We start from the raw sequence: 13,997 nt of genomic DNA on the forward strand, positions 1-13,997 counted from the left end.
TGAAATATGGCCACAGGCACCAGAGATACAGAAAAAGGAAGATGTTACACAGCATTAGAATGATGCTTAGCAATCTGTGCAGCCTAGCATTCCCCAAACCCATAAAGAGTAACTATGCTTTTAAACTCAGAAAAATCAAGAGCTCAAAGAATTCTGAAACTTTTGAAATTCTTCAGCAGAAGTATGCAGTGTTTCATATACACATGACCAATAAATTATGATAATAATAATTCAGAACACCAAATAGAAATGGTCACTTACATTGCTGGAAGGGTTAACAGGAAATGGAGACACATCTTTAACATTGATTCGCTGAACATTTTCTATGAGCAGTCCAAAAAGTGGCAAATACATTGTGGCTATTCTTGCTTGATGGCTCTAAATAGAGTTTTAACAATTCATTAATAAATTAAGAGAATTCATTTTTAACCACTTTTTTTTTTTTTAAATAAGCTATTCACTCCTAAATTAGAAAAGAAAGAGCATTTAATAAATATTTGCCAAGGCAGAGCCCACATTCAAAAGCTTATAAAAAGTAAAAGCAATGATCATCACTGTATTTCACTCTAATTTACAGAAGGGTCAGTGAACTTTTTCCTGTTTCAACATGATGCAGAAAAAAACCCTCTGAATTAAAGCTATTTCAGCTAAGACTAATCAAGTAAATGAATATAATATCAGCTTGATAAGTTCATGGCAAATTCCACTAAAATTTTACAGCTTCTCCACAGCACATTTGATCTTAAAAAAGTCAAGAAAAGTAAAAAATCACTCAGTTTGCTACCATGACTTGTAACTGTCATATACTCATATTACAAATAATAGACAATGGAAGGACAGTGCCAAAAAAGCTAACATTTAATGAAATAAGAGCTTTAAAAAAGTTTGTGAGAATCTTATTACTTTAATAACAGCAGTTAGATTATGCTGTGCTAAAATGTAATAAACATATAATTATGTTAAAAGTTTCTTTGTGGTGCTTTTCATTTGCTAAAATCCAGAACTTGTGGGTTGATTTTGATATAATTTTCATACACATTTTTAGCATTATATATACATACTACATGATTACATTTTAATCTGAACAAAAATAGCATTGCTGCAAATTAACAAGTTTTGTGTGAAAGAAAACTTTCTCTATGTTCACACACTTAATCTTTATTATTTTGTGTCACTAGCATAGCAATACACTTACCCTGGAAGCATATCTGTCATCAAAACAATGCTTTATCATCAAATTCTTGAGCACACTAATAGCAATCTGCCGCACATCTCTGAACTCTTGTAATGCATTGCCCACCTCCCTTAGAAGCAGTCCCACCAAGAAGTGATTTTTACAGAACTCATCAGTTAATGAATAGTCCAGGTGAAGGTCTGGAAGTAAAGTACAAGTTCTATGTAAGGAATTATATTATTTAAATGAGCTTGTCAATTACCTTAATGCTAAACTAAAATGTTTCCAACATTGACAAATTCATACATAAAAACACAGTTACTCATATATCCCTAACCCAATTCACTGCATAATGATTCATTTATCACACAAGCAGAAGCTGGAGAAATCTAAATTATATTAGAAAATATATACATATATATTTTAATACTGTCCAGTATTCAAAAGCGTTCTGATTAAATTTATCTGGACCAGCATCTTAGAGCTCCACATTCAAATTTTAAATCTATATTCAGGCACTACACACAGTGCACAAAGGATGTGCATTTTCCATCTATCTGGAATTCAGTTGTAGCACAGAAGTAGAATTTCACTTCTAGCCCATGGTTCCAATAATAAAAAGATGACATCTCAGAAATACACCATACACTCCTTAGGAAGAGCTTACCTTGATATCTCTGAACTCTGCCTTTTCCAAATGGCATTGGTAGATTCAAAGGTATGTAGTGCTCATGATTACAGACTACACGGAGAAATTCAAATTTGAATTCAAAAAGAGTCTGCAAAGATAATTTTCAAGTATAAATTAAATTGATGCAGCAATCTAGATAACATTAAAATCAGCTTTCTAACACAAAAGGATGAATTCTCTTGGTCTTGCAGAATGAGGGATATAGACTTGTCAAAGTTCCATGTCAGTACAAAATAATTCCATTGTAATTCATATTTGGCAAACTAGATAAAGTTCTATTTACTGTTCCTATTGTTCAAAGTTATTTAAGTTTACTAGCAGATTATGCATTAATTTAAGAAAAGTTTGGATGCATAGAAAAATTCTTTGGACATCTGGCACATGCTTTTGCCACTGCTGTACATGTACAGAAATTTGTTAGATATCCATTCTTCCAACATCAGCCTTTCTCACACACATGCTTAAAATTTCTGCTTAGTGTTGCACCTCCAGGCCCCACAGCTTCTGCAGTACAGATGCTCTAGGGTGGTCAAGTTGCACCTGAAGATGGGAATGAAAATATGAAAAAGTGATTTGATTAAAAAAAAAAAAAGTTCTACGCATAGAGCAGGGACTTCAAATGTATCGTAGAAGAAGTCTGAAGACTTAAAACAGCACTCTATCCACATGCATCAAGAACAGGCAAATCCTAAAAATAGTTTGTTTTGAAACAGAGTACCTTTGGATCTCCTGGGGCAAAGCAGCTGATGTAGTTATTGATTTGCTTGAAAACAAAGCCTCTGTCCATAAAAGTAAAACACCTCTGGAAAACCAAACAAAATCAAGGTAGAATCGATTTAGTTCTGTCTCAATGCTGAGTAATTAAAGTTCTGCATTAAATAAGTTTATTTTTCAAATATATTATTGGTGTTTCTATTTCTATGTATAAACAAACCAAACTAAATCTCTGTACACATGCAAGATTACAAAATTTTCTCTTAGAGTGCAGAATATAAACAAATTACAAATAAAAAATCAGAAGAATTCTGTCTCGACAGAAGTGAAAATTACATGCCACTAGATGCTTTATCTACCATTTCCCATCCTCTTTTCTGTTTTTTCTGAAAAATAAAAAAATGAAAGTCTGTCTACGTAAAATCATGCATGCAAATAAAACACTACTCAATGTATAAAGCTTTTGTATAATTAGAAGATAGGTATTTTTAAAGAAAAAAATCAAAATAAATTTTAGATAAAATATAATTTCATTTAAAATAGACCAGTCTTTTGAACAGGTGTCTTCTTGATTACAGAAGATACAAATTATACTTCAATGCATTTTACCCTAGATATAGAATTCTAAAAGCATTATGCATATTTAGTTTTGTATGAGTTTGCCTTAGCATTCTTTAATGCAACAAAAAGCAGCATTATTCAAAAAAAGTAACTACAGAGCCCAAGTTGCTTGTGTACCTACTTTTATAAAGGCGGCAAGGCTATGGTTTGCATTTTTTGAAGCCTCTGGATTGTCTCTGTACTTCTGAGTGATGTGTGGCATTAGCATATTAACCACTGTTTCAACTGCATGATGAAAGGAAGCAGAAAACCTCTGGTTTCTCAACAGCTAAAAACGAAATCATATATGATATTTAATATGGTTTATCACACTAAAATAAAATAGAAAATTTCCTTAGGTGAGATATGAATAACTTGACAAAGAGAGGGGAGTCAAAGTCATTAACAGCAGCATTTTCTTTAAATTCAAGATTTTCCTGCAATTTCTAGAAAAAGACCATTTGATTAAAAGAAAATATGACAAGCATGCACTAACATCTGTTGTTAAAATTCAAGCAAAGCAGCCTTTGATGGCAAAGCACATGCAGAAAAGGTTTGCAAGTATAATGCATTCATATTTTTCTACACTATAAACCTGATGACAGAAGCTAAGAATTAAAAGGAATCCTTTATCTATCTTCTTTCCCCAAGCAGGTTCACATATAAGAACTGCATTACCAGATTCTTTTCTGTCTTTCAAAACGCCAGTTTCTGCTGTTTTGCAACTCTCTTTTGCCTTTCTCATCCATGCTCCTTTCTCTTGTTCATCAGTGATTTCCAAACCTCAGACCTTTCAAGCTTCAGAATCTTACTCTCCGTGTTTTTAAGTTTCCACAAACTGATTTCACTTGCTTTTAGGTAATTTGCCAATTATCTTAAAATTAAAAGATTTCCTCTGTTATCAGTTTCCTCGTTTCCACTCACCATTTGTATTATCTTAATCTAATTTTGTACAATCTGATCAGTATTGGTCAGCAAGTTCTCTTCACCATTTTGGCACTGCAGAGCCTCTTATTTCTCTACTACCTTTCTTTACTACCTTTAGTAAAGATTTTGTCTTTTGTCAGAAGGGACTTAACGACAGGTAGCATTAAGCTGAAGAAGCTGACAGTGACAACAACTGTCAAATGTACTGTCATTGCGTTTTTTCATTCTAAAATTGAAATCAAAATATCCAAGTGCTCTGAATACTTTATTGAAATAGTTTTAACTATACTGAATGCAACATTCCTAGCAGGTAAGTCCCTGCACAAATGGATGATTACCCAATTTGTGCCCTTTGTGTTTGAACTGTAGTTCGAAGTCTCTAGTTCTACATTAAAAAAAAAAAAAATTAACAAGACCTTTGTATAAATCATAAAATCATTAAAGTTGGAAAAGACCTCTAAGATCACTGAGTACAATCATCAACCCAAGACCACCACGTCCACTAAACCACATCCTGAAGTGGCATGTCTACATTCACCTCTCCAAAGGGGCTTTTCAGAATGCAAAGACACAAAGACATTTTTGCACCCAGAGACTCTATTCCAGCTCTAGAGGTCTCTACCAAACCACAGATCAAGATCTGAGCTCCTTCTTACTCATGTTACTCCTCATACCCCTTGCAAGCTCTGGACCAGTGCCAAAACCACAGCGCATTGCAGGGCTGATACTTGCCTGGGTACAAACACAAGGAAGGACATTCCTGTAGATGCTGGCCATTAGCCACACTGCTTCTGCCCATATTTTCAAGGACAGAAGCTTCATTGCTAGAAGCCCACGTGCAGCCTTATTTTTCTTTGCAAAGTAAAACTGTGTAAGGAGAACCCTGCCCAGTTTGTGTTTTGGAAACATGTGACTATGCAGCAGTGTGATCTTGTGAGCAACAAAGGCCTGGCTGACAGCATAAAGAGACACCAGAGCACATTTATTCCCATCACAGTAACATTTTAACATCTACAGCTGTCTCAGCTCACGAGTACACCGCATTCCTTCAACATATGGCTCTGCCTGAAGATCCAAACAAAATAGCCCTGCCTTACACACAGGAGACAGATTAGGAAACACCTGTGATAAGGGAAAATATCTGCAACTGAGCTGTCAACCTTGCACTTTAAATTAGGCTTTTAATATATGGTACTCCTCAACAACATTAATTGAAAATTAAAAGTTGTGTTTATGACTACGCCAGTCAGTGTCCTACAATATTCTTGTAACTCATTCTTTGTTGGACAACAATTAAATGTTTGGGGTTTCTTTAATAACAAAAAAAATTGTTGCTATAGAAATAATTTTGCTGTGCCCAGAAATACATATTTTATCAGATCTCATAAGTAGGAAATATCAGAACACATATTCCACTTATTACTTTACCCAGTAAGCCAGGAAAAGGCTAGCAAAATTATTTCGTATTTATGGGGCTTGTAAATCAAGAAGCGATGTTCAGGAATGAGGAAACATGCAAACAAGAGGTGAATTCTGCTCCTTTTTCCTTCACATCACAGGGATGACCATAATGAGGATAGTTCTAAAAGTGCAAATGCCTTTCAACATGAAATGTGCAGACAACAAAAAGCTGTCATAAAAAGTCACTCCAGACATTTACAAGCTATGAACCTTAATTACTTCAAGTTCCTGAAGGTGAAGAATAAGAACAAACAGCATTTCAAGGTGATACACAGCAAAGAACTCGAATCTAGATTCCTAAAAAAATGTTTTCTTTGTACAGTTGAACAGTTAACATTTGAGGGTAGCTTTTAAAGATACTATTAAAGCCAAACAAAATATCAACCTGAAATGAATGGTGTTCCCATACAGTAAGTAAATTTATCACGTTGAACACTATTGACTGGGATAGATATTTTCCAGTATCAAGCTTAGTGTTTCAGGAGTGGGGTGGGTTGCTTGTTTTGTTTTGGTTTTTTTCCACTTCAGGTAGAATCACTGCATGCTTCTACACCTCTATGCCCTAACAAAAAAATGGCCATATTTTGGTAGTTTTAATGCTATGTAAGAAAATCTCTGCATGACCTGTTATCATCTTACAAAGATTTGTGACTATAGAACCCATAAAATCTATTAAAAAACCCCAGTGTATATCTTTATTTTCTGAAATAAAATGGAGTCTCTTATAGAGTTCAAAGTGCAATCAGAATTTAGATCATATTTGAGGTGTATCTATATCTTTCTGGCAACCTGAATAAATAAAATGCAACTAGCAGTTAGTACTTTCTTTGAAAAGGGTCACACTCTTCCCATGCTCAGTATTTTCTTAGACCATCTTCTACAAAATGCAGAGGTAGAGCAAACATTAATTTAAATGAAATTATACACATTTTTAGCTTACTTAAATAATTTTGGAGAGGATAAAGATTGCTTAAGATGAAAAAGGCTTTTCCAGAATTTATATGATCATATAACCTCATGTAATAGGCAAGTTGATATAAAATATCACTTAAAGGTACAGCAAACCTGAGGCCATTAAGTCTCTGCTACTAGTTTTTACTACAAAAACTAAAGATAATTTTAAAAAAGTGTCTTCTCATAATTACTTAGATAACTTAGACAAAGAGATTGAAACCTTTCTGAGTAATAGTAATATTTATGCCTAGTCCTATTGACACTGTATTTCCATAGCACTAGCTAATCAAGTCAGTCTCAGGCATCTATAACTGACACACAGTTTCTTTACGAACTTTGTTTTCCCTAAAACAAAAGTCTTGTAAAATTTAATTTGTTCCTTAGACATGTATGCTGGTGCTCTCTAAATAGAATTTATTATTTGAATCACAAGTCACTTGAGCTTTGAGGAAATGAGTCAGTATAGAACTTGGGGAGAAAAGGAAAAAAATCAGTAATAATAAAGAACTAGAAAAATATCAAGAACAAGTAGCAATGTGAATGCTCATTGATGGCTGTATACCATACTAGACAAGAGATGAAGATTATGTGGGGGAGAATACTAAAATCATGTATATTAGCAGTTACTGTGAAAAGTAAATTGTATTTGCTTTTGGCTTGTTTACATAGCTTCCTGCTTTAAAAAGATTACATTCTGCTGCAGTTATTTAATCTACCATCTGATCTCAATTTAGGAATGCAATCGTTATTGTAAGGAAGTTATAATTAAATTAAGGAAGTGGGTTTGCATGGCAGTAAGTTAGTGGTTTCTTTGAAGTCTTTTTTTTTAAACCAATATGCCATTTCCAAACTTGTAAGGACTTCTGTAGGTGTCTTAAAATCAGGAAAAATTACATACATTTTGTTTAGCCAAGTAAAACCGGCATGTTGTTGTTTTTTAAGAGTACCGTTTATCAAATCAAATGGAAACCTTCCTCAAACAATACAAGTTTTACACCTGCATTTTGAAAACCTCGCCTAGATGCATCACATTTTGTAATTATAGAAACTGTATCCTTCTCACAGAGCTGAACACCCTAAAAAAAAAAAAAAGTATTTTCAGGTACTATCAAGGTAAGTACTGAAACTACAAACATTCTTCCTTTTTTTTTTTAAATTCTTAAATTATAGCATTCTAGTTAAGTTCCAAAATTCTCTACAAAATTGCATATTAAGAAAGTGTCTTCTGATTTATAAGAGTATTCCTTTATTTCAGTTGATTAAATTATGATAATTAATTAAAATTAATACAATTAATTTAACAGTGGGATGAAATAAGAAATACTGCATTCACAGAGCGAACAATAGCACAAACACCTTCCTCAAGGAACAACAAATCAATAGTGGAAGCTTAAAGATCCTGAATTATTTGAACAAACACTATGAAAGAGGAAAAAAAAAACCTAAGAACAGAAAAAAAGTCATGTGAATATTTTTCTTACTTTCTAATGATTAGTGAGAGGGGAAAAAAAAAAAGCTGTGTTTTCTTTTTGGTAGAAATTTAGAGGAATTCCCAGTGCAGGAGGATGCTCAACATGCACAGCAAACTCTGTGTGTATTTTTTCATTCTAAAAACTCCTGAACAAACGGTAGCTGCCACACTGCTTGCTGTAGGAAGTTTAAAGTTAGCGATAAAAGCTTGCCTTCTTCCATATTTCAGAAAACACTTAAATCTACAGTACTAATATCATGTAAATACCATTTCCCTTGCCTCCTTATACTAAAGGCCTATTTTTGCCAATAAAGGATTCAGAATTTACAGAACTACTGCTCCAACTAGAAGCCGATAATAAACAAATTTCTTTTTAGTAACAGAAAGGAGATCACTCTCCTTTTTGTTACATTTTAAATGCAGACAACTCCATTGCCTTATATAAAACACCACACAGCAGCCAATGTCTCATGATGCTACAGGCAAAATTTGAGGTCTTCTTCCAATGCAAAACAACAGGATGAACTCAAATATTCCTTGCACATTAATTCCTCATAAACTGAAAGGTATAACAAAACATTTCTAGTAAATGGTGAGCCTCACAAAACGACTGAGCTCCTCCTGCATTCCAGAGCAGTGGGGAAAATAGTTATGAATGTTACAGATTTTTCCCCTTATTGAATTTGGACTGCTAAAACCCCCTCCAAACTAACTACCAAACCTTCTACAGTGTGCAATGCTGATGCTTGTTATCTTTATGTGATATATATCAGCTTGAATCTATAAATCATGCTCCTCTTCTCTATTACTTCAATTTTCTGCAAATTGTGTCAGTAATTAGTGTTAAAATTAGTCCAGTTGAATACTATATTAAGGCAGACATTTTTGATATCTACTAGAAGATCTGCCAATACGATTTAGTTCTTCTAACTAAAAGTAAAATAGAGGCATAAACAGTAAAACGTCTTTATTCTGAATTCATATGCTAAGAAAAAGTGCTATTACTAGGATTTTACTACTTTGGAGGATACCTAATGGTGAAAAACTTGTTTGACCAATTACCAGATGAAGTTCACATACTTCTTAAATAAAAAATGGATCAGTAACTTCTTTAGAGATTAAACCTACTGAAACAGGAAAATCCCCAGACACTTTAAGCTGAACTAAGACTCAAACACTACACATCATACCACACCACAACAGACTTAAATACAGTTTACTGAAGGTTTTTTTCTGATCACTGTTCCATTAATTTTTACCTCCTCACTATTTACTTCAGATTTTCATTTATGTTCTAAATACACACTTCATAAAGATTTCAGAACACCATGGTACATTTATCAGATGGGACACTTCTGTGTCTTTGAAACTTTTAAGATTTGTTTTAAATACAGAAGTATACCAATTAAAAAACTCTCACCAGTCTAAGAAAAATACTGTTTATAGGACAAATGGTTAGAAAAATGTCCATTTCTAAAATGTTAATGTTCTCCTTCCAGCATAGGAAATAACACAGAATTAAATAATTTTTACGCTTCTTTTCACATACAGGAGGATTGTAAACTGCCATGTTTCACTATTATCAGAGTAATTTTACTTCACACCTATTGTACAAGTCAGGAAAAGCTCACATATTTTGGGGTAGTACTTACATTGTAGTCCACAATATCATCTATTACTTCAAGCTTGACTGTACCATAAGTAATAAGAAATCTCAGTAAAGTATCTGATGATTTACACAGATTGAACTATTGTATGGATTTTAAGGGATTTCTATCCTTTTGCAGTAATGTTGAATCTAGTTCTGTATTTTTTTCTATCTAGTATTTCAACTGACTTCTCCCACTGCTTTGTTCTTTCCTTCACTTTCTTACACAAAGTTTTTATAAAGCGTAAACATGTAAGCATAAAACTTTAAATATGGAATGAAAATACACAATTGGAGAAAGAGGACTAGAGAAAATAAATTATTCTAACGCTGACATACCTTCACTTTAGAGTTTTCTATCAAATGCTGAGCCATTGATTTTATCAGAACTTCAAAGAAAAACCAAGAATACTGCAAAGAAAAGAAAACATTCTGTAAAATTACCATACACATTCAACAACTGTTTCAATACAGTTCATTCCTATTCTTCAGTTATGACCAGTCAAAAAAACATACAGTAAAAAGTGCAGTTCGGTATATACCTTGAGTAGCTTGTTGCTTGTAAGAAAGTCAGCAGATGGCTTTAAAATTGTTGTCATGGACTTTGTCAGTTCTTCATGTACAGTCTTATATTCAGAAGCAACATAGGGTTCAGCTTTGTAAGCATACTTGGGGAAGAAAAACAGAATATAATATGAAACTATAACACAACATGAGATAATTTAAATGAAACAGTTGCAACTAAATTTAAATATACTCCTTTAAGGAAAATTTTTAAAAAGGAACATTTAATTTACTTTTAACCTACCTTCACATAGGATCTCAGGTAGCTATCCAAGCCTTCTTCATGACACTGAGCAACAATATGGATAATAACCCTAAAGAGAAGTCAGAAACTAAGTAAGCTATGGCTGCAATAGCAAAAATGCTACTCAGTTACAGATAATGCAGTCCTCACCTAAGCTCTATGAAGAACAAAATTATTTACCTTGTCACATTGACTGCAACTTCCTCTTGAGTTGCTCTAGTGAGAACTCTGAACAACTGGTTTAGAACAGTTGGCAGGAAAGCTATCATCACATGGCCTTCCACAGCATGAAGGCTCTAAAAGAAAGCAGTAAGAAGTAAGAAGTTACTTCCTTGACACAGTGGCATTTAAATCAAGAATTCTGAATCAGTAACATTTACTGCAAGTCTTTTTCCAAAAAATACACACTGCTTACAGTACTTGGTGTTAATTATCTGAAATACTGCACAGAAAGCAATCCAGAATAGTTTCCAACATTAGGTAAGTATTTCCTACATTAAGGTAAATCAGGGATAAAAATTAGGTTTTACTAAAAGGATTTTATGAGCAGTTCCACAAAAACATACACATTACTTACCTGTAATAAGTTACAGTGAAAAATTACAGTGAACTAAAATCCCTAAATACCTAATGCTGCAAACTGGAGACAGTAAATTACTAACCACTCTACTACTTCATGATACGCCTTTGCATTCCATCACATCTGAAAGATACTATAACCATAAAAGGGAGTGTACAGCATTTCATCCTATAGTGCTTTATGCCACAAAATTCCTTGGAGTTAAAGGAAGTGTAATCCCCACCCCCAAAACCCAGTATTATCTGCTGAGCATGCCTACAGACAACACACTTCAGACTTTTACATTCAGTATTAACCATCTGTCTTGTCTTTGAACGTTTGCCTGCATGAACATTCACACTAGTCAGGACTCAAAACGGATCTGTTTGTGGGTTCTCTTTTTGGAAACAGCAGTCATACGCAACAGCACCTTTTCTGTGAGCCTTGAATATCAGAGCGCTGGGTAAACATGGGAATGGAAATTCAGTTCACAGTTCTGTCCAGGTTGCAGGAATCTTTTGATAAAAGTTGCCATTTTAAGTGGAACTCTGAAGTGGACTTTCAACCTAACTCCTGCTTCTTTGGGTACTCAATTACACCTAGGCTGCCAGTAGTAGCTGTGCCCTTCGGTTTCTCAGATCTCAGGCGGCAACTACAAACAGATAACTCAAATTTACACGATTCTAATGTTTGGGCTCATGAAACATGAGGGAAAACATATAAACATCTTAAATTATGTGACTCTCAGAAAACCTTTAGTAAGAAGCATTAGGTGTTGCCTAAACAAAATCCTGTCAGGGTGGCCAAGAGCAGAAAAAAAAAAAAAAAAACACAGAATGGAAAACATTTGTCAAGTTCAGTAACCCAAGGTGCTCTGCCAGTAGTACACTGACTTTGCATAGACAAGTAAATCCAAAGTATTAAGATGTGTCATTGTCATTCTAGCTTAGACATCAGCTGCAGGAAACTGTCACCAGTGAACTGAAATGCTGACCTTTCAAGAACTTCTAACACAAGTCTGGAACAGGTAGGTACAGGCCGCTGCACAGAAGGTGCGCTCTCCATACACAGTAGAAGTATTTTTCGGTCCCTGTTAGGCCTAGCTAGACAAGAGTCTGGTCCAGTGGAGTTGAGAATAGCTGTAATTTGTAGCTGACACAGCAGACAGCATGTTTTCTTTTACCACAAAGTGAGGCAATAAAGTCAATATGATGTGTTAATCTAGTGGTGTGGAACATGTTCATGCAGTATGGTGAGTGCCCTGGTGTTTAACAACAAGCAAGAATTATAAAGAGGGTCTGCAGTTGCATTATTCTCTCAGACATGGTCTTGTCATCAAAGCTCAAGATTTTGCTGGAATTATATAATGTTGTTAAGCAAAGGGATAAACTACTTAAATATATTACAGTACATGTGATCACATACAACTGAACTAAATTATGTGAATTTGGACTGATCTGAAGAAGTCTTCTTTTGAGCTTTCCCTAAAACAATGTTTTAATATCTGACTTTATTCCACTACACTAACGACTTTTGTGAATATCAAGAAGAGAATCAAGTCTTTGATTGCAGCCAGCTGTCATTTTCACTACAAGGCTTAGTGCCAGTGCCATTTATTGGAGACTATTTTGTGCAATCACAGCTGCAGAAACCAGTGGCAAATAAGGATGGCTCCCAATCAAGGAACATGATACAGAATCACTTTAAGTGAGAAACACAGGGAGATGATGCTATCAAAAAAACATTAGTACCAGAAGCCCAAGTGGGAGGGGTCTGTAGTAACTTAGTTCCAAGTAACCATGGGAGATGAAGAAGTTCAGCTACAAGATTATTTGACCATTGCCTTACTCTTTTGGTGTGAAGCTACCATGGCCAGATCCCTTCTAAGGTGTTGTATGCTTTGCCAGCATGTTGTGGGATTGTAAAATTTCCAAATGGTAAGAATAAACAGAAGACTGAGAAAGTCAGTAAAAATTGGTAAGAACAAAAAAAAAATTATTTCCAGAAAGACTTATTTATCTCCCTGCTGTTAATGTACTGTGTCCTGTTTGATACCCACGTAAATCACAGTAGTCTTGGGACAAGGAAGATGACTCAGACCCATGGTTTTGACATAACCAAAGTCACAAAGCAAGTCCAGTTCAGAGGTGTGCCACATTCAGTAGTTAAGTTTAATGTCTTGAGTAGAGAGTCCAGTTTTATTAATTATCATCGTAATTGAATACCATCAAAATCTGTCATGCCTAAGAAAATCAGGAATTTTTTGTGATACCTTACACAGACTTTCAAGGTGATCGAATTTTTGGCTTCATGTTAAAAATCTGGCCTACTGGTTAAGACCAAATTGCTGGGGAAACCATACACTGTATTCATCTAACCCTGAAAGAGAACTGTAGACAAGACAATGATGATGTCCTAAGCAAAATGCTAGATGAAGAGCCATTATTCCTTACCATTCCTATGTGTATTTCAATTTGATTATTTTGATGAAGTAAGCCATTAGTGTACTGAAATTATCACTCATAGGGCTCATCAATACTGTCTCGTTATTTACTTGTGGTTTCCTTATATTGCAGTCACAAATTTATCTAAGGCAGGAAGCATCTTTCTGTGTTGGTTTTGGTGGGGTTTTTTCTGAGTTGGTTTGGGGTTTTGTTTTGGCTTTTTTTTTTTAATTTCGTTGGGGTTTTTTTAATATATCATGCACATTCAATTTAGTGAGACCTAGAAAATATCTGAAGGTTCCACAAAAGTATAAACAAATAATATAATCTCTTATTCATTGCCATTTTATACCTTGAGATATTTTACAAGATCAGTTCCTAGTGCACGAGCTCCAGACTCTGTTTTCTGGCAGTACTGAAAAAAATTATGCAAGTGCTGGTCCTATTCAAGACAAAAAGAACAAATTAAACAATAGAGAACACTACTATCCATAATCCAAAATAGAACACATCAAAAATATTTATAGATAGAAGTCCATACATGTC

At 34.3% G+C, this 13,997-nt stretch overlaps 1 protein-coding gene across 9 annotated transcripts in view; it reads right to left on the bottom strand.

The window, feature by feature from the left end:
* DOCK9 (dedicator of cytokinesis 9) overlaps window positions 1-13,997 on the bottom strand; it is a 113,170-nt gene that overhangs the window by 49,144 nt on the left and 50,029 nt on the right. For all 9 annotated transcript variants that reach the window (XM_054390377.1, XM_054390385.1, XM_054390393.1 and 6 more), the window contains exons 23-32: window positions 13,804-13,893; window positions 10,629-10,744; window positions 10,449-10,518; window positions 10,183-10,308; window positions 9,980-10,051; window positions 3,322-3,468; window positions 2,584-2,667; window positions 1,842-1,953; window positions 1,196-1,374; window positions 262-378 (exon numbers count right to left, since the gene is read on the bottom strand). In XM_054390377.1, the coding sequence (XP_054246352.1) occupies window positions 262-378; window positions 1,196-1,374; window positions 1,842-1,953; window positions 2,584-2,667; window positions 3,322-3,468; window positions 9,980-10,051; window positions 10,183-10,308; window positions 10,449-10,518; window positions 10,629-10,744; window positions 13,804-13,893 (1,113 nt within the window). The remainder of the gene's footprint in view (window positions 1-261; window positions 379-1,195; window positions 1,375-1,841; window positions 1,954-2,583; window positions 2,668-3,321; window positions 3,469-9,979; window positions 10,052-10,182; window positions 10,309-10,448; window positions 10,519-10,628; window positions 10,745-13,803; window positions 13,894-13,997) is intronic.

This window comes from Indicator indicator, chromosome 1, assembly GCF_027791375.1.
Source record: "Indicator indicator isolate 239-I01 chromosome 1, UM_Iind_1.1, whole genome shotgun sequence".
NCBI lineage: Eukaryota > Metazoa > Chordata > Aves > Piciformes > Indicatoridae > Indicator > Indicator indicator.